Source organism: Pyrus communis, chromosome 13 (genome assembly GCF_963583255.1).
Source record: "Pyrus communis chromosome 13, drPyrComm1.1, whole genome shotgun sequence".
Lineage (NCBI taxonomy): Eukaryota > Viridiplantae > Streptophyta > Magnoliopsida > Rosales > Rosaceae > Pyrus > Pyrus communis.
In genome coordinates, this window is record NC_084815.1 from 11,670,875 (window position 1) to 11,691,876 (window position 21,002).

General features: G+C 41.4%; 1 protein-coding gene across 1 annotated transcript in view; it reads right to left on the reverse strand.

Annotated features, from left to right (window-relative positions):
* Positions 1-19,822, reverse strand: part of LOC137712197 (uncharacterized) — a 34,603-nt gene extending 14,781 nt beyond the window's left edge. The window contains exons 1-2 of the mRNA XM_068451317.1: positions 19,796-19,822; positions 19,217-19,694 (exon numbers count right to left, since the gene is read on the reverse strand). Of these exons, the coding sequence (XP_068307418.1) occupies positions 19,217-19,694; positions 19,796-19,822 (505 nt within the window). The remainder of the gene's footprint in view (positions 1-19,216; positions 19,695-19,795) is intronic.
* Between the last annotated feature and the right edge of the window lie 1,180 nt (positions 19,823-21,002).

A 21,002-nucleotide genomic window follows, 5' to 3' on the forward strand; every position in this document is an offset into this window, starting at 1 on the left:
TTAATTCATTAAGCTTTTGATTATAATCTATTGACGAACTTGAGTTTGGTTGGGCATATTGAATATGAGGTGGCTGCCAATATCCTTCTTGTTGAACATTTTGAGGTTCCCACCACATAGAAGTTGAATGATCACTCCAATCCGAATTGTAAGTATTGGAAAACAAGTTATTCCTTGATTGAAGATCAAATGTACCAACGCTTTGCATTTGGGACCTTTCCACGAGCTGTGACAAAAGAGAAGCATTATCAAGTGCCATGTTGTGCTTCTCTAGTATAAGTATAAGTATAAGTAGGGATCGTTCTGGACCGGGGATTAGGAGGGATTGTTAATCACTTGGATTTGACTCAAAAACGTAAAAACACAATATATAACACTATACTAGACTCAAGGAATGCAAAACTAAACTTTAAAACACTAAAACAAACCAAAAGACTCAAACATCACCCAAAACACTCAAAATTGCCTTAAAAACACTTTCTGGGCAGTTTTGAGCACTTTGGTGAATTTGGACGAAATTATGTAATAAATTGAATCAAAACACTTAGAAACATAAACTAAGACACTTTCTAACTAAATTGGACAATAAAGTAAAGGGGGATTGAGTTTTGACGAAATTAAACTAAATGAACAAATTGTAATTAAAGCAGAATGTAAATATGAATTTGATGAAATGGAATGAATGGAAGCTAGCCAAGGGGTTCATCTCCACACATGTTACACTTGCATAATAAAATGATTTCCAATTGCATTTCAATAAACCATGACTTCTCAACGCTCCAAGTTAATTAGGTCCGCTTAAATTAACTTTCAGATTTCCCTAGATTCATTGGATTGAATGGAATACGCATTACAACCAAATTATTCCTAATCAAAGTCCCTAACTATGGAATACGCATGATAGAGACATTCAACAAAGATCATTAAGTTCAACGGAAATCATAAACATCGACGAGGCATTCATAACTATGGAATACGCATGAAACTTATGCCAAGGATTCGTTTAACGCGATTGTTTATAAGCAACCTCCACTACTTGTGAATATAAGTTCATAACTATTAGGTGAAACTCACTTATATTCTAGCGTCATATTCATGCATGAAAATTAAGCGTGCACTCTCAATAAACATACATAAATAAGTTATCAATCAAACGGTTAAACAAATTGAATCCACAACTTATGAAACGCAATTAGAAGTAATCAAATCAAAATGCAAGCATAAACATATATTTCGAATTCCCCCCTAGCCAAGGGGGGTTTAGTTCCTCATACGTACAAAACAAAGAGAATCAAAGAAACACCTAAACATTCCAACAACTCAAACTTGAATCGTATGAACGTTTAGGCCCTCTTCTCTTCCATTCCTCATTCGTACAAAACAAAGAGTATTGAAATTAAACATTGAAATCAAAGAAACACCTAAACATTCCAACAACTCAAACTTGAATTGTATGAACGTTTAGGCCCTCTTATCTTCCTCTTCGTTGTAGCACAAGGTCTAAGGATAGTTTGATGGTGTGAATGGTTTGGGGAGTGGTGAAAATGGAAGGGATGGTGTTTGGATTGGTAGGGAAGCCACGGCCAAGGATGTGTGGAATTGGGTGATTTTCTGAAATGGAAGAGTTAATGTTGTGTATGAATGCATTGCATGGTTTTATAGGGAGAGAAAGGGGTGAATGTGCATGTGGCTGATTTGTGGTGCAATGATGAAAGGCAAAGTGCATGTGGCTGATTTGTGGTGAGTGAATGTGAATGCAATCTGAAATGGGAGAGCATGTGGATTAAAGGGGGAATGCATGTGGGTGAATGTGTGGCTGCATGGTTGAATGATTAAAGGGTGCATGTGGGTTGGAAATGCATGTGGAATGGCTGGAATGAAGGGTGAATGTGCATGTGCTTTGACAACTAGGTTGAATTAATTAAAGGGAGTGCATGTGTTGGCTGTTTTATTTGTTGGGAAAGCATGTGAATTAAAGCTAGGGTGAATAATGATGAATGCATGTGGACTAAAGAGTGAATGCTAGGTTATGATTATGATAAGTGATAAGTGTATGGTGATGATAAGTGATAAGTGTATGGTTAAGATAAGTGATAAGTGTAAAGTTTATGATATGTGGTAAGTGTAAAGTTTATGATATGTGGTGACTATGGTTTGGTCTTCAATTTCGTCCATCTACTTGGCTTTAAACATAAGCTATCGATTCCAAGTCCAATTTTGCTCCAAAATGCTCCAAAATGCATCTTTTTGCTTCCATAGCCATATGAACCTAAAAACACACGAAAATGGCTTAAACTACTAAAACAACTATGAATTAACAATATAAATGCACGAAAACAAGCTAAGTAAGTCGCCTAAATATGCTCCTATCACTTAACCATGGAGCAAAGAGGATGGACGAAATTGAAGACAAGAAGAGCTAGGAAAGGCTACAAATCTGGTGGAAGAAGTTCTATTCCAATGAAGATAAGGAAGAAGCAAGAAACAAGGAACCTTATCCAACCTTATCTTATCCTATCCTAACTCTAACATTATCCTATTCTATCCTATCCAAATCAGATTGGGACTTAAACCTAGCTAATTAGGGGGAATCAATTACACATCTAAACACCTATTTCAGTTTCTAGAAGACTTATCCATACCAATGCCGCAAAACACCATTCCTTGTAGGTTTAGGAATCACAATCCTTTTCCTACTCTTATATCACATGTCCTAGGCCCTTTAGGATTAGGAATCTGCCTTAAACACAGTTTCTAGAACACCTTATCCTATCCCTACATGTGTGCCGCACCTAGCCTTCTAGAACTCCCTAAATCCTAGCCGAAATTCCTATTCCCAATCCCACTTGATTTCTGCCTTGAATTGACCCTTTTTCAATAGGATTAGGCAATCCTTTTCCTTCACTAAGTGTGCCAAACTAGCCTATATAAGCAGCCCTGGCCGCACCAATTAGTCCACCACCCCTTCACACAACATTCATACATTCCTTCAGAAATCAACCCTTTGCCGTGACCTTGCAACCACCCATCCATCATTCCCCTACTTCCACACCTCCATCCCAACCTCCATACACCACCATCAACCCTTGCCGCACCACCATACATACCTAAATCCATCCAAAACCCAGAAAATCATCCACAAACCCACCATAGACCTTGTGCCGTGACATAGCAAGGAAGAGGAGAAGGAAGACCAAGCCTTGGGCGTTTGTGCATTCGAGTTGGAGTGTTGGACGTTTCTAGGTGTAATCCATCCTTTAATTTCAATGTTTAAATCTATGTTGCTTTGTTTTGTCATGAACATGAGAGGCTAAACTCGTTTTAGCCTAGGGATGCTTTGAAACCATGATTACATTTATAATATGAGTTGATTAAGTCCAGTTGTGATTTCATAAGTCGTGAACGCAATTTACTTAACCGTTTGATGGATAACTTATTCTTGTATGTTTATTAGGGAGGCCTACTTAATTTGCATGCTTGAATTTGGGGCTAGAATATAAGGGTGTTTCACATAATCGTCACAAACGTATATTCACAAGTAGTTAAGGTTGTTTTCACAATCATGTTAAGTAAATTCCTAGCATGCGTATCATGATGTCATAGTTACAAGTGCTTTGTCAATACTTATGATTTCCATTGAATGTAATGATCTTTAACCGTATCTCTATTATGATGTCATGTAGGGGACGTTTTGAAGAATGCTTTGGGTTGTCGTATGATGTCATCCAATCCACTAACTTAAGGGAAATCTGAGGGTTAATTAGTGATGTCACGGTTAATCTTGGGTGTTGAGGTTCATGGTTTATCGGAAAAGCAACTGGAAATCAATTTATGTTAGAAAGTATCATGTGTGGAGAAGTATCCCTTGGCTATCCCATCATCCATTAGTTTTTCTTAAAATCGTCCAAAATCTGTTTTAAAGTTTTAAGTTACTTGTTTTCTTTTAAATTCGTCCAAAATCAAAACCCCCTTTCTTATTTGTTCCAAATCTGTCCAAAATAGTCTTTTTGAGTCTTTAGAGTCAAAACCAAGTGTACTTTCGTCCAAATTAAGTCTTAGAGTCTAAATTGAGTCTTTTTGGTTGTTTTGAGTTGTTTTGAGTCTTTAAAGTTTGTTTTTGGTCATATAAGTTTGTAAGAGTCTTGTGAGGTCATTGAAAGTGTTTTAAAGCATATTTTCACATCTTTGAGTCAATTTTCATTAGATTAGCAATCCCTCCTAATCCCCGGCCTAGAACGATCCCTACTTATATCTATACTACAATTGTCAAAAAGAGGGTTTAATTTGAGTGCTATCTTTTATCACATCAAATTTTTGGCGCTGTTGCCGGGGATTAGCAAGTTTGCTAATCCCCCGTTGTTTCTTTTTGTTTTCTTTTTGTTTTAGCTACTGACCTAGTTTCTTTTCTTGTTTGTAGGTAGTAGTTTATGACTCGTAGTTCTCAACCTATAAGTGCAAACATCTTGGATTTTGACGACGATTTTGAGCGCACTTTGAGGAAGAAGAAGAAGAACCCCGAATTTCACCAAACAAGTTCTAGTTCGGCTTCCAATCTTGAGGAGGAAAGAGAACCCACGGCAAGGGAGGAAGAAGAGGTTCGCACCATGGCAGCGGACAATCGTACAATCAAGGAGCTTTCCGCCTCAGGAATGGACAATGCCGCACCTTTATGCATCCAATACCCAAGGACGGCTTAAGACAAGACCGATGAATTTGAATTGAAGTCAAGTTTGTTGCACCACATTCCGAAGTTCCATGGACTGTCCATGGAGGATCCCAACAAGCATTTGAAAGAGTTCGAGGTGGTATGTTCGAGCATGACTCCAATCAACGTTGATGGGAGTATTTTGAAGATGAAGGCCTTCCCGTTCTCACTATTGGAGAAGGCCAAAGATTGGTTATATGAGTTAGCACCCGGAACGGTCACTTCTTGGGAGAGCATGAAGAAGGCGTTTCTTGAAAAGTTCTTTCCTACTTCAAGATTCATTCTCTTGAGAAAGAAGATTAGCGGAATTCAACAAAGTCAAGGGGAGTCTTTTCCAACATACTACGAGCGTTTTAAAACCCTTGTTGCATCATGTCCTCAACATCAAATGAAGGAGGAGCTTCTACTTCAATACTTCTATGAAGGTCTTCTTCCCATTGAAAGGCAAATGCTTGATGCTTCGGCGGGAGGAGCATTGGTGGATAAAACCCCTATGGCAGCCAAGAACCTTATTGCGAACCGGGCTCTTAATGCACAACAATACGAAGGAATTGGGCAAAGGGACCCCCCACGGCAACAAGTGAATGAGGTAAGTTCTTAATCCGACATTCAAACTCAATTAGCTAATCTTACTTCTCTTGTGTCTCAGATGGCCGAAGGAATGAAGATCCAAAGTCCAATTGTATGTGGCGTATGTTCTATTCAAGGTCATTCTTCAGAAAAGTGCCCTCAATTGATTGAGAATGGGGGATGGGAGAGTGCAAACGCCATTGGATTTCCAAGCCAAAATCAGCCAAGGAATGATCCATATTCCAATACATACAATCCGAGTTGGAGAGACCATCCAAATTTCAAGTGGAGGGAGCCTCAACAACCTTACCAACAAGGAGGCTTTAGGCAGCAACCCCCCGGGTTTTACACCAAAACCCACGGCCAAGACCAAAACCAACCCCAATCCGCCCAAAACCATCAAGGTACGTCTTTAGATAATGCTACAATTCTTAAGTTACTTACTAGTTTGTCTCAGGGGCAAGAAAATCAAAACAAAGTATTGCAAAACCAAGAAAAGGCATTGCAAAACCAAGACAAAAGGGTGGACCACTTAGAGAAGCAAATAGGGCAGATTGCGGAGTTTGTGGGACAATTTCGAGACCAAGGCAAGCTTCTAAGTTCAACCATTGTCAATCCAAAGGGAGGGTTCGAATCTGCCAAAGCAATCACTTTGAGGAGTGGAAAAGAAGTTGGCACCACATCCACGCCACCCAAAACAAGTCCTAACGAAGAAGAAACATTGCAACATGAAGAGGAGGATGAAGGGAAGCCCACGACAAGGACACAACATCCATTGCCGCAAGCCCAAAAGGACAAAAACTCATCCATGCCATCCCATTCGGCCACCAAAGGTAAGTTGGATTCAAATTTGATTAATTCTAACCCCGTTCCACCCAATGTTCCTTTTCCTCACAGATTTTTGCAAACAAAGAAAGAGGAGCATGAGAAGGACATTCTTGAGACATTTAGGAAAGTTCAAGTCAATATCCCGCTCCTAGATGCCATAAAGCAAGTGCCCAAATACGCTAAGTTCTTGAAGGAATTGTGCACTACAAGGAAAAGGGTGTCACATAAAGAGGTAGTAAGGGTAAGTGAGAATGTTTCCGCTGTTTTACAAAGAAAGTTACCACCAAAGTGCAAAGATCCAGGTAGCTTTACAATCCCTTGTGTTATTGGTCAAACTAAATTCGAACATGCTATGTTAGACTTCGGAGCTTCAATTAACGTCATGCCATATTCTATTTATGCTTCAATGAACCTTGGTGAATTGAAACATGATGGTGTGATTATTCAATTAGCCGATAGATCTAATGCCTATCCAAAGGGCGTATTGGAAGATGTCTTAGTGCAGGTGAATAATTTGATCTTCCCGGCGGATTTCTATGTCCTTGAAATGGAGGAAACCACCCATGCTCCATCCTTGCCGCTTCTTCTTGGGAGGCCATTCATGAAGACGGCCCAAACTAAGATAGACGTGTTTAAAGGCACTCTAACAATGGAATTCGATGGGGAAGTGATTGATTTTAATATTTCTGAAACTATGAGATTTCCTAATGATGATCACTCATGTTTCTCTATTGATATTCTTGATTCTTTGGCACAGGCACACCTTGATCAATTGCATGGCGATGCACTTGAAACGGTCATTACAAATGGCATAGAATTGAAGGATCACATGGCTGCCACCATAGCAACCCACGACACACATTTGAACACCCATGCCGTGGCCTTTGATGAAGATGTAATTGAGACCGTGGCAGCCCTAGAGTCATTGCCACGGCTCCAAGGTAAGCCCCCTAATCCAATTTCAATTCCAATTTCGACTAATAAGTTGCTTCCTTCTATAGAACAACCACCTACACTTGAGCTCAAACCGTTGCCAAATCACTTGAAGTATATGTTTTTAGGCGAGCAAGACACATTGCCCGTCATTATAGCTTCATCACTCACGGCACAAGAGGAGGAGAAATTGGTGAGGGTTCTCAAAGAGCACAAGACGGCCATTGGGTAGACTTTGGCCGATATCAAGGGTATTAGTCCTACCACGTGCATGCATCGAATTCTCATGGAAGAAGGCGTCAAACCATCAAGGGAAGCCCAACGTCGACTCAACCCACCAATGATGGAAGTAGTGAAGAAGGAAATCATCAAATTGCTTGATTGTGGCGTCATCTATCCCATCTCGGATAGTTGTTGGGTTTCACCGGTCCAAGTGGTTCCCAAGAAGTCTGGAGTCACGGTGGTGAAGAATGAAAAAAGATGAACTTGTGCCTACACGCATTCAAACCGGTTGGAGGGTGTGCATTGACTATAGGAAGCTAAATGCCGCAACAAGGAAAGATCACTTCCCTTTGCCATTCATCGATCAAATGCTTGAAAGGTTAGCCGGTCATTCTTTTTATTGCTTTCTTGATGGTTATTCGGGATATAATCAAATTGTCATAGCACCGGATGATCAAGAAAAGACCACATTTACTTGTCCATTTGGTACTTTTGCATATCATCGTATGCCATTTGGTTTATGCAATGCACCGGCCACTTGCCAACGATGCATGGTAAGTATATTCTCCGATTATGTTGAAAAGATAATTGAAGTATTTATGGACGATTTTAGTGTCTTTGGGGACTCATTTGATGATTGCTTGCATAATCTTACTTTAATCTTGCAAAGATGCATGGAAACTAACCTTGTTTTGAATTGGGAAAAATGTCATTTTATGGTTAAACAAGGCATAGTTTTGGGTCATATCATCTCTGAAAAAGGAATTGAAGTTGATAAGTCTAAAATAGATCTTGTACGCTACTTACCCTCTTCTACTTCGGTTAGAGAAGTTCGTTCTTTTCTTGGCCATGCAGGATTTTATAGGCAATTTATCAAGGATTTCTCCAAGATTGCACAACCCCTATGCCGTCTCCTACAAAAAGAAGTGGCGTTTGAGTTCAACGAGGAGTGTGAGAAGGCATTCAAGCTTCTCAAGGACAAGCTTACCACGGCACCTATCATCCTTCCACCTGATTGGACGTTGCCTTTTGAGCTCATGTGCGATGCATCCGATTATGCAATAGGGGCTGTTTTGGGTCAAAGGAAGAATAAGCAATCCCACGCCATCTACTATGCTTCTAGGACCTTGAATGATGCTTAATTAAACTACTCTACCATGGAAAAAGAACTTCTTGCCGTTGTGTTTGCTTTAGATAAGTTTCGTTCATATTTACTTGGCACTAAAGTGATTGTATTTTCTGACCATGCAGCTCTTAGGTACTTATTCACTAAAAATGAGGCTAAACCACGGCTCATTAGATGGATGCTTCTTCTCCAAGAGTTTGATATTGAAATTCGAGACAAGAAAGGGAGTGAGAACGTAGTGGCTGACCATTTAAGTCGTTTGGTGTGCAATGAGGACCCCTTACCTATCCAAGAGACTTTCCCTGATGAACAACTGTTGTCCATTAAGGTATGTGAACCTTGGTATGCCGATTTGGTCAATTTTTTGGTGTCAAAACGTGTTCCAAGTACCCTAGCAAGGCACCAACGTGATAAGTTAAAGAAAGAGGCACGGTTTTATGTATGGGATGACCCATATTTGTGGAAGTTTTGTGCAGATCAGATTGTGCGTCGTTGTGTGCATGATTGTGAGTTTAATTCGATTCTAACATTTTGTCATACTTATGCTTGTGGTGGACACTTTGGCACACAACGCACTGCCCTTAAAGTGTTAGAATGTGGTTTTTATTGGCCAACAATCTTTAAAGATGCTAGAACATTTTGTTTAACTTGTGATCGTTGCCAACGAATGGGAAATATAGGTGCAAGGGACCAAATGCCGCAAACACCTATCTTTAATGTTGAAATTTTTGATGTTTGGGGCATTGATTTCATGGGCCCTTTCCCATCTTCGTTTGGTTTTACTTATATTTTGCTTGCGGTGGATTATGTCTCAAAATGGGTGGAAGCCAAGGCCACCCGTACTAATGATTCTAGAGTTGTTGCAGATTTTATAAAGACTAACATTTTTGCTAGATTTGGGATGCCTCGAGTGCTTATTAGTGATGGAGGCTCTCATTTTTGTAATCGTACCATTGAAGCACTACTCAAGAAGTATCAAGTCACACATAAGGTTTCAACACCTTACCATCCCCAAACCAATGGCCAAGCCGAGGTGTCCAATAGAGAAATCAAGCAAATCTTGGAGAAGACCGTTGGACCAACAAGAAAAGATTGGAGTGTGCGTCTGGAGGATGCATTATGGGCCTATAGGACGGCATACAAGACACCAATAGGCATGTCCCCTTTTCGGCTAGTGTATGGCAAGCCATGTCATCTTCCCGTGGAGTTGGAGCACAAGGCTCATTGGGCGATCAAGACATTCAACATGGACATAGATGCGGTTGGAATGCATAGAAAGTTGCAATTGAATGAACTTGAGGAACTTAGGCGTGAAGCATATGAGAATGCTTGTATTTACAAGGAAAAGACCAAAGCTTTTCATGACAAGATGATCCGAAGCAAAGCATTCTCCATAGGGCAAAAAGTTTTACTTTTTAATTCCCGCCTTCGTTTATTCCCTGGTAAGTTACGTTCTAAGTGGATTGGACCTTTTGTTGTTACTAATGTTTTTTCACATGGCGCAGTTCAAATCCAAAGCTTGAGGAATGGCCAAGAATTCAAGGTGAACGGGCATCGTTTGAAGCCCTATTATGCAAATGTTGAAGGGCAAGTTGTGGAGGATATCACACTCCATGCCGTGGGCTCCAAGTGAGGATAAGAAGCATGCTCGTCCGGCAGCACGACGTTAAAGAAAGCGCTTCTTGGGAGGCAACCCATGCATTCAACGAGAGAGGATGTGGGCAATTCACCAATTCAAGCTACAAAATCAGATTTGCGTTCCTCAATCTCTATCTCTTTATTATTTTTATTTTGTCATGTTAGTTCGTTTATATTGTTTGTTTGGATGTGAGTCTTTGTGTGAAACATTGAGGACAATCTTTGATTTAAGTGTGGGGGGGGTAAACAAAGTGTTTTTCATGCAAATTCGTGGGATTTTATCACCCATCATTTCTAAAGTTGTTTCACACTGTTTTTAAGTGTTTTTAGAGTGTTTTGAAGTGTTTTTATGTCTTTTGGTCAGAAAATCCGAAAATTTACAAAAAATTACAAAATAGTTTTGAAAAACCCAAAAAGAGTTGTTTTTAAGTTGTTTTTGTGTGTTTGTTTGTGTCTTAGGTCACCTTCCAACACAATGATGAGGATTTGGTTTTTAATTGCATGACTATTAAATAATGTTGTAAACATGGCTGGAAGTTGATTTATGCTTTGGTTTATGCTTGGTTATGGTTATAATTTATGAATTCACACGTAATTACCAAGATAAAATCCGTTTTTGTAACATGCTTGAAGGAAGAAACTCAAACTAACGCTACATCCTTGAGAGACTTGAGCCTATAACGTTCTTTGGAGAGTATAATCTGTGATTTCTTGTTTTCTAAAGTCGTTGCATGATCTCATCATTCTTTGCTTGGTTGCTATTTAGAATGCATTTCATTATAGTTCCAAATACTAGAACTCATGCCCATTTCATTCAAAGCATGGTATTGATTGCATAACATACAATAAGATGAAGTTGTTAGTCAAGCCAGAGCCAAAAAGCCTATCCCTTTTCATATGTATTGTAGGATTAACCCTCTTGAGCCTTTTCAAAGCCTATTTTCGTTGTTAGCCACATTATCCTCACCTAGCCTAGAATAGGACTTTCCATACCTTGGTTCTTAAAGGATAGTGAAGCACGACTTAGAGTGAACTCCTTTGGTCAATATATGGCGGAAAACGAGTGTGGGGGAAGATGATAGGGCACGAAAAAAAAAAAAAAAAAAAAAGAAGAAAAAAAAACAAGAAGAAAAAAAGAAGAAGAAATTCGTGGAAAAATCAAAAGAAAATAGAAAAGTGTTCAAAAGAAAGAAAAGGAGTTGAAAAATAAGTGAGAATGAACTCACAAGTGTTGGTTGTTGAAGGAAGGGTCCAAAAGAGTGAATTTGACCCTAAATGTTGCATGAATCTTCCCTTGTGTTTAAAAGTTGGTTTTTGCCATTAGAAGTGAATTTAAGTGTCAAATTCATTACTTTGCTTACTATTGCTTTAAGAACGTTTGTTTATCCTTACCTTTCTTTGTTAGCCAATACCTTAGCCTCGTTACAACCCTCAACTTCTATCTTGATGTTATGTGTTCAATATGTGGAGTTTGAATTTGGTATGAGCATATGGAATCACTGGTTCTCGTTCTAAGTAGTAGCATTCCATTCATGAGATCATATTCATGTCATTATCGTAAATCCAGAAAATGCTTTCTTTGATATAACATATGTGAGTGTTAGTCTTCATATCTACATCAATCTTCTCACATATACCTAGTGTAGGGTGTGAAGTTAGAAAATCTGTGTGAAAATAGAGTGCATTCTAGTGAGGAATTGGGGGAATTCTCTAAGGCATGTTACTACATTCAAAACATTGTTTTAATTGATTATATGTGAACTAATAAGTAGTAACTATGGTTAAGTGTTTGTTGAAGTGTAAAGAAAGCTAAAAACCCTGGGAATGATGTTCATTAATGTGTCATGTTCGTTGGAAATCCCTGAGGTACATGTTGGAAGGTTTAGAATGTGTTTTGTTTGTTTTGGTTTATTTCATTTTGCTCGAGGACTAGCAAAAGCTAAGTGTGGGGGAATTTGATAGGAGCATATTTAGGCGACTTACTTAGCTTGTTTTCATGCATTTATGTTGTTAATTCATAGTTGTTTTAGTATTTTAAGGCATTTTCGTATGTTTTTAGGTTCTAATGGCAAAGGGAGCAAGAAAGTGCATTTTGAGGCTATTTGGAGCATTTTTGGGAATGGATTGGATAGCTTAACCATGGAGCAAAGAGCATGGACGAAATTGAAGACAAGAAGAGCTAGGCTACAAATCTGGTGGAAGAAGTTCTATTCCAATGAAGATAAGGAAGAAGCAAGAAACAAGGAACCTTATCCAACCTTATCCAGACCTTATCTTATCCTATCCTAGAAACTTTATCCTATCCTAACTCTAACATTATCCTATTCTATCCTATCCAAATCAGATTGGGACTTAAACCTAGCTAATTAGGGGGAATCAATTACACATCTAAACACCTATTTCAGTTTCTAGAAGACTTATCCATACCAATGCCGCAAAACACCATTCCTTGTAGGATTAGGAATCACAATCCTTTTCCTACTCTTATATCACATGTCCTAGGCCCTTTAGGATTAGGAATCTGCCTTAAACACAGTTTCTAGAACACCTTATCCTATCCCTACATGTGTGCCGCACCTAGCCTTCTAGAACTCCCTAAATCCTAGCCGAAATTCCTATTCCCAATCCCACTTGATTTCTGCCTTGAATTGACCCCTTTTCAATAGGATTAGGCAATCCTTTTCCTTCACTAGGTGTGCCAAGCTAGCCTATATAAGCAGCCCTTGCCGCACCAATTAGTCCACCACCCCTTCACACAACATTCATACATTCCTTCAGAAATCAACCCTTTGTCGTGACCTTGCAACCACCCATCCATCATTCCCCTACTTCCACACCTCCATCCCAACCTCCATACACCACCATCAACCCTTGCCGCACCACCATACATACCTAAATCCATCCAAAACCCAGAAAATCATCCACAAACCCACCATAGACCTTGTGCCGTGACATAGCAAGGAAGAGGAGAAGGAAGACCAAGCCTTGGGCGTTTGTGCATTCGAGTTGGAGTGTTGGACGTTTCTAGGTGTAATCCATCCTTTAATTCCAATGTTTAAATCTATGTTGCTTTGTTTTGTCATGAACATGAGAGGCTAAACTCGTTTTAGCCTAGGGATGCTTTGAAACCATGATTACATTTATAATATGAGTTGATTAAGTCCAGTTGTGATTTCATAAGTCGTGAACGCAATTTACTTAACCGTTTGATGGATAACTTATTCTTGTATGTTTATTAGGGAGGCCTACTTAATTTGCATGCTTGAATTTGGGGCTAGAATATAAGGGTGTTTCACATAATCGTCACAGACTTATATTCACAAGTAGTTAAGGTTGTTTTCACAATCATGTTAAGTAAATTCCTAGCATGCGTATCATGATGTCATAGTTACAAGTGCTTTGTCAATACTTATGATTTCCATTGAACGTAATTGACACACCCCGACCGAGATCAGGGCGTGCTGGCCGTCACTCGAAGGTGACGTAGCCATGTGCGCGTGCGGAAGCTAATTAAGAAGGTAATATAAAAGTACTAATAATTAAAAACCTAATAACATACAAAGTACTAGTGTATGTGAGACACAATTCAGAGCAAGTCTACAACAGTCCAAAAGGAAAAGATACGACATATGTACACCCGAAGGTGACCCTACAATGGTGAATGTCTGTCAGAAATTGCCGGGACGCCCTCTGGGATAAACCACCGAACCTTCTAGACCACTAGAACCTGGAGGGGCGCAAAAACAAAAGCGTGAGTGGGCAAAAACAAAGTTCTTTGAAAACTCTTTAGCAAAACACATTCTAACCCCTCGCCGTAAAACCTGTATACTTCCCAGAAAATGAACATATATACGTATGTATAGATATGTCAATCATGCTCCACATATGCCATTCATGCTCACAATATGCCATTCATGCTTTGCAATATGCCATTCATGCTTGAGAATATGCCATTACAGAATATCATAATCAATTATAAATGCTCAAGCGTAATTCACATCGAATATATATAATCTGGCAGCCGGGAGTCACCTAACGTGACCTATACGGCTGAATCTAGAGCTCCACTCTCAACTCAATAACTGAATCTGCACACGAGTCGGAACCACCTAACGTGGTCTGTACGACAAGCTGGGTGTATTATATATATGTATGCTCTAGTGCTACGATCACGTGAAGCTGTGCGATAATCGCGGGTCACCTACAAGTCGGAACCACCTAATGTGGTCTGTACGACAGGCTTGCACCTATCTTGGATCCAAGGCGAGCATGCGGTGCTGGTGAACATACACGTGAAGGCTGTGCCCTGGCCCTGGGCGGGAGCACTAACACCGGGGGTGCAGATTATGAGCTCTCTAAACCTCTCGAACTACCATTGCATAATAAACAGGAAAGCATAACCACATGAATACCGCTTACCTGGCACTTACCTGTGCGTCCACAGCACCAAATACACATTTATATATATGTATGCCAATTACCAATGCACGTGATGATGCGTAAACAATATTCAAATGATGCATGGCATAAAACATATAACCTTTTCTATTCTATTTCTGGGAATTTATATGTATATAGGTATATACGGAAAACAAAAGCCCACTCACTGATAATTAGAAGGGTCGTAGCCCCCTTGCCTCGAGTGTGTACGCTCGTCCTCGGAGAACGAATCACCTATACGCGACAAAGTTACGAAAACATTAATTTAAAAGCACCTAAACAACTTCTCGTAATAACTTCTCATTCATTGCTCAAATTGGACAATTGAATATACCAACGTGACCTACACAACCTCAGGATCACGTCCATATTTTTAGAAAAATTTTTGGACCACGCACGCGCCCCCACGCGCCTGAACACGCACGGACCTACGCGCCCCCACGCGCGGCCCACGTGCACTGCACACTGACGGAATATTCCGTTGGAGCCCACGCCGTCAGGAATATTCCGTTAACTGACGGAATATTCCGTCAAATCTAACCGGATTCTGTCACTGCCGTTAGGAATATTCCGTTAGACTTAACGGAATATTCCTCTTTCTTCTCCGGCGAACCTCCGGCGCCGGCGACGGCGCCGGAAAACTGGGAAAATTTCTAACTTTGTTTTCTCCTTCGTTTTTCAACCAAATTTCACGTTCTTTATACCAAAATGAAGCTTAGGACTAGTAGAATCACGTTAGACTAGTTTTAAGGCCTAAAAATCAAGGAATCTCACCTGCAACAACGATCCAAGTTCGGCCAACTTTGCACAGGACGATCCCGACGTCCAAATTTGTCCAACGAACCACTCCGAGGCTCCTTGGGACCTCAGAAACACATCTACAAGCTTAGAAATTCCAAAAACAAGCTAGTTTAGGTTTGCATGAACAGTGTTCAAATCGGACCTCGTGATATCGACGTGAAAATGGTGTTTTCCTTACCTGAAAATGGTACCACTGGACTCCTCTCAGCTCCACGAACACGATGGTGGTCTTGGTTTCTCGATTGGTGAAGATTTGAGTAGGTTTGTATGTGTGGTCCGTGTGTTGAAGGAAGAAGAAGAAGAGAGGACTCGGGGAGGAAGAGAGAGAGAGAGAGTAGACAGAGTGAGGGAATGAGGGAGGGAATCCCGGGAGAGTGAGGGTGATGTGTGAGTGTGTGTGGTCCTACAACACCACACTACACAAAACTAATCTGATAAAAACGAATTAGGGGGTAAAATCGTAATTCCCATGTACGTTAAAATGAAATGTGGGACGGGATGTTACAACCTACCCACCTTAATAGAATTTCGTCCCGAAATTCAAAATAACTAATTACACCCCTAACGGTCAAAGAATAATCTTGGATACAAATCCCTCATTCTATTTTCTGTCTCCCATGTCGCTTCTTCAACTGAGTGATTCCTCCACAAGACTTTCACCAAATTCACCGTTTTGTTCCTCAGAACCTTCTCTTTCCAATCCAAGATCGTTAACGGTTCCTCGTCGTACGTCAAATCTGGATTTATCTCTAACGGTTGAGGAGGTATCACATGCGACGAATCCGCAACATAATGTCGGAGCATAGACACGTGAAACACGTTATGCACTTTAGCCAACTCCGGAGGCAACTCCAACCTGTAAGCTACCTCACCAACTCTTTCTGTGACTATGTACGGTCCGATGTACCTGGGACTTAACTTCCCCTTCTTTCCAAACCGCACAACACCTCTCCACGGTGAAAGCTTCAGAAATACCCAATCTCCGACCTCATACGTTCTGTCCGTAGCATGTCGATCTGCTAAACTTTTCTGTCTGTCCTGAGCTGCTTTCAGGTTAGACCTAATTACCTGAACATTTTGAGTAGTCTCCTCGACAATCTCCGGACCTACCAAGACTCTTTCGCCAACTTCTGACCAACATAACGGAGTGCGACAAGATCTACCATACAAAGCTTCAAATGGCGCCATGCCAATGCTCGAATGGAAACTGTTGTTGTAAGCAAATTCCATCAAATCTAACCGCTGGTGCCAAGCATCACTGAACTGTAACACTGATGCTCGCAACATATCTTCCAAAGTCTGAATAGTTCTCTCAGACTGTCCGTCCGTCTGTGGATGATATGCCGTACTGTAAAGTAGTCTCGTACCCAAAGCTTCTTGAAAAGCTACCCAAAACTTCGATGTGAATCGTGGATCACGATCTGAGACAATACTTACAGGGACACCATGGTACTTCACAACCTTTGAAATAAACAATTCCGCTAAACGGCTCAAAGAATACTTCTCTCTTACTGGAATAAAATGTGCTGACTTAGTGAGCCGATCAACGATCACCCAAATGCCATCAAAGCCATTATGTGTACGCGGCAACTTGTACACAAAATCCATAGTGATATTTTCCCATTTCCACTCTGGAACGGGAAGCGGCTGTAACAATCCAAACGGCTTCTTTCTTTCTGCTTTAACCTGTTGACAAACAGCGCAACTGCTCACATACTCAGCTATCTCCCTTTTTATACCCGGCCAATAGTAAAATGGTCGAATAGTATGATACATTTTAGTTGCCCCTGGGTGCATGGCATAAGCCGAGATATGTGCTTCATCAAGAATTTCCTTCTTCAAATCCACATTACTAGGCACGAACATTCTACCCTCTAACATCAACATGCCATCAGAATCACGAACTCTGAGATCTCGCCTCCTTCCTTGATCTCGAGCTCGAATTAGTTCTTGAATCTGTTCATCAGCTACCTGAGCTTCAAGCACTCGATCAACCAAGATTGGCCTAACTTGAAAATTAGCAAGCAATGCCACTTCTCGATCTTCTGCTTCTAACCTTACTCCCGTAGCACGCAAGTCCACCAAAAGAGGAATACGACTAGTGTACAACGCATTGATACGGCCATGTGACTTCCTGCTAAGTGCATCGGCTACTACGTTCGCACGACCTGGGTGATAATCAATCGTGCAATCGTAATCGCTAAGCAACTCCAACCACCTCCGTTGACGAAGATTAAGTTCCTTCTGGGTGAAGAGATACTGAAGACTCTTGTGATCTGTGAAGATCCTACACTTCTCTCCGTAAAGATAATGTCTCCACAACTTCAACGCAAAGATGATAGCAGCCAACTCCAAGTCATGTGTAGGGTAATTCATTTCATGGGTTTTCAACTGCCTCGAAGCATAAGCAATCACCCTACCATGCTGCATCAATACACATCCCAGACCATTCAAGGAAGCATCGCTATAAACTTCGAAATCACCACTATCGTCCGGGAGTGTCAAAACAGGTGCATTAGTAAGACAATGCTTCAACTGCTGGAAACTTTGTTCACACTTATCATTCCACTCAAACTTAACGTCTTTCCTTGTTAACCTCGTCAGTGGCAAGGCAATCACCGAAAAATCCTTAACGAATCTCCGATAATATCCCGCCAAACCAATGAAACTTCTCACCTCAGTAACGGTTCGTGGTTGCTCCCAACTCTCCACAGCTGCAACCTTTTGAGGATCAACAAGAATACCTTGAGCAGAAATGATGTGCCCCAAAAATGCAACTTGATCTAACCAGAACTGGCACTTGCTAAACTTAGCATACAATTGGTGTTCTCTCAACCTCTTCAACACCAAAGTAAGATGTCGAACATGCTCTGATTTGAACTTAGAATACACCAGAATATCGTCAATGAAGACAATAACAAATCTATCCAGGTAAGGCTGGAATACCCGGTTCATTAAATCCATAAAAGCTGCTGGTGCATTCGTCAACCCAAACGGCATAACCAAAAACTCGTAATGACCGTAACGAGTCCTGAACGCCGTCTTAGGAACATCATCCCTACTAATCTTCAGCTGATAATACCCAGACCTCAAGTCTATTTTAGAAAATACACAAGCACCTCTCAGCTGATCAAACAAATCGTCGATACGAGGCAATGGATAACGGTTTTTAATCGTCACCCGATTCAATTGTCTGTAGTCGATACATAGCCTCAAAGTCCCATCTTTCTTTTTCACAAACAACACTGGAGCGCCCCAAGGTGAAGTACTAGGCTGAATAAATCCTTTATCCACTAATTCCTGTAACTGCACTTTCAATTCCCTTAACTCAGCGGGAGCCATACGATAAGGAGTTAATGAAATAGGATTGGTACCTGGAAGCAACTCAACAGTGAAATCCACATCTCGATCTGGGGGTAAACCAGGTAAATCTTCAGGAAAAACATCAGGGAAGTGTCTAACCACTCTCACATCCTCAATTCTGCTAGGAACGGTCTCCTCTAGCACCACATGAGCTAGATACCCCTGACAACCTTTAGTCAACAACTTCTTTGCTCGCAAAGCCGAAATAACACCATGTCTTACTCCACTCTGCTCACCCACAAAAGTAACCTCAGGTAATCCAGGACGGTGAAACGTAACTACTTTCCCGTAACAATCAATGTTGGCACGATAGAAGTGCAACCAATCGTTGCCCAAAATCACATCAAAATCGACAATATCTAACGGGATAAGATCAGCGGGCATAACAACACCCTCTACTATCACTGGACATCCTGGGTACATACAATCTACAACACATCTCTCTCCTCTAGGCATAGCGAACTCTAAATCGTACCCTAGAGGTGTGGGGCAAGGTTGCGTTACTTGAGCAAATGTATGAGAAATAACGGAATGTGTAGCTCCACAATCAATTAAGACTCTAGCAAAATAACCAATAATGTTTAACGTACCCATTATCAAGTCCGGGTTGTTCTGAGCATCCTGCAGGGAAATATTGTGAATACGCCCCTGGCCTTGCTGTCGTCCACCGCGACCTCTGCTCGCTTGAACACCGCGACCTTGAGCTCCACGCCCCTGACTGGGCTGACCCATCTGTCTCGAAGACCCTGCACTACTAGTAGCATTCTCATTCTGCTGATACTGTCCTCCTTGGTACCATTGAGAACCACCCGTTGGAGCTGGAGGATACGGCATGTAGTTACTGGGATACGGGGGATAACCACCTTGTGAATACGGGTCCTGGGGGTACTGATACGGTCCCGGGGCATAGGGTACAACATCACCTTGATAGTGATAGGCACCACCTCTACCTGCTTGACCATAATTACTCGGACCTTGGATTTGTCGAATCGGTGCAGGTGGCGGCATAAAGGTCTGCTGCGGCTTCTGTTGCTGACCCTGGGAACAATTCACTGCTCTATGTCCCACCTGTCCACATGTGAAACAACTACCGCTAATCTGCCTGCACTCGCCGAAGTGTCAGTTATTACACCTACGGCAAAATAGGGGTCGGTTTCGGCCACCATCACCTTGTCTCTGGCCTCGAGCACCTCCATAAAACCTACCTCCACGTCCCTGTCCAGAGGCACTGAAACCACCACTAGACGAACTCGAACTCACACCACCCCTTTTAAAGTTCTGAGTTTGGCGAGGCCCAAGCGACACTTGACTTTTCCCTTTGTCATCTTTCTTTTCATCACTGTCACTCGACATATTCTCTGAGTCCTCTACCCTCAACAATATCTCATAGAACTCCTGGTAGGACTCACAGTGAGTAGTAGTGGCCATAGAACGCCATCTCTTTCTAGTGCCCAAGCGAAAACGACGAAGCATCTCCGCCTGATTACCAGCGACATCAGGATAGTAACGAGACAAATCAGTGAACTTACGATAATACTCGTTAGCCGTCATCTTTCGCTGTTTCAATTCAGTGAATTCCTGTTTCTTACGGTCGATATACTCAGGGGGTACAAATCTCCTTTGAAATACATCCTTGAAAACATTCCAATCGGTCCTCTGAGCTGGAGTCAACCTCCGAAGTTCTTGTTCCCACCAAGCTGCAGACTCCATTTCCAGAAACCAAGAGGTTGTCTCAACCCACCTTTCCATAGGAAGGTTCCCCTGGTTATGTAACACCCGGAAAGTCTTCTCTAGGTGTTCCAACCAACGTTCTGCGCCTTCGTGACCCTCGTTACCTTTAAACTTATCCAACTTCAGGTTATACATAGTCTCCAGAGGAGTCCTCTGGGGAGGGCGTATCACTGTTTGAAGGGCTGTGGCAATCACTTCCCCCAACTGAGTAAGATCAGGAAAACTAGACTCATCTGAGTGACGTGGTTCCCGACGAGGCGGCATGATTCTGACAGAAGACACCAACTATTAGAATACTCACAAAGACACAGGACTGCCAAACCTAGGCTCTGATACCAAGCTGACACACCCCGACCGAGATCAGGGCGTGCTGGCCGTCACTCGAAGGTGACGTAGCCATGTGCGCGTGCGGAAGCTAATTAAGAAGGTAATATAAAAGTACTAATAATTAAAAACCTAATAACATACAAAGTACTAGTGTATGTGAGACACAATTCAGAGCAAGTCTACAACAGTCCAAAAGGAAAAGATACGACATATGTACACCCGAAGGTGACCCTACAATGGTGAATGTCTGTCAGAAATTGCCGGGACGCCCTCTGGGATAAACCACCGAACCTTCTAGACCACTAGAACCTGGAGGGG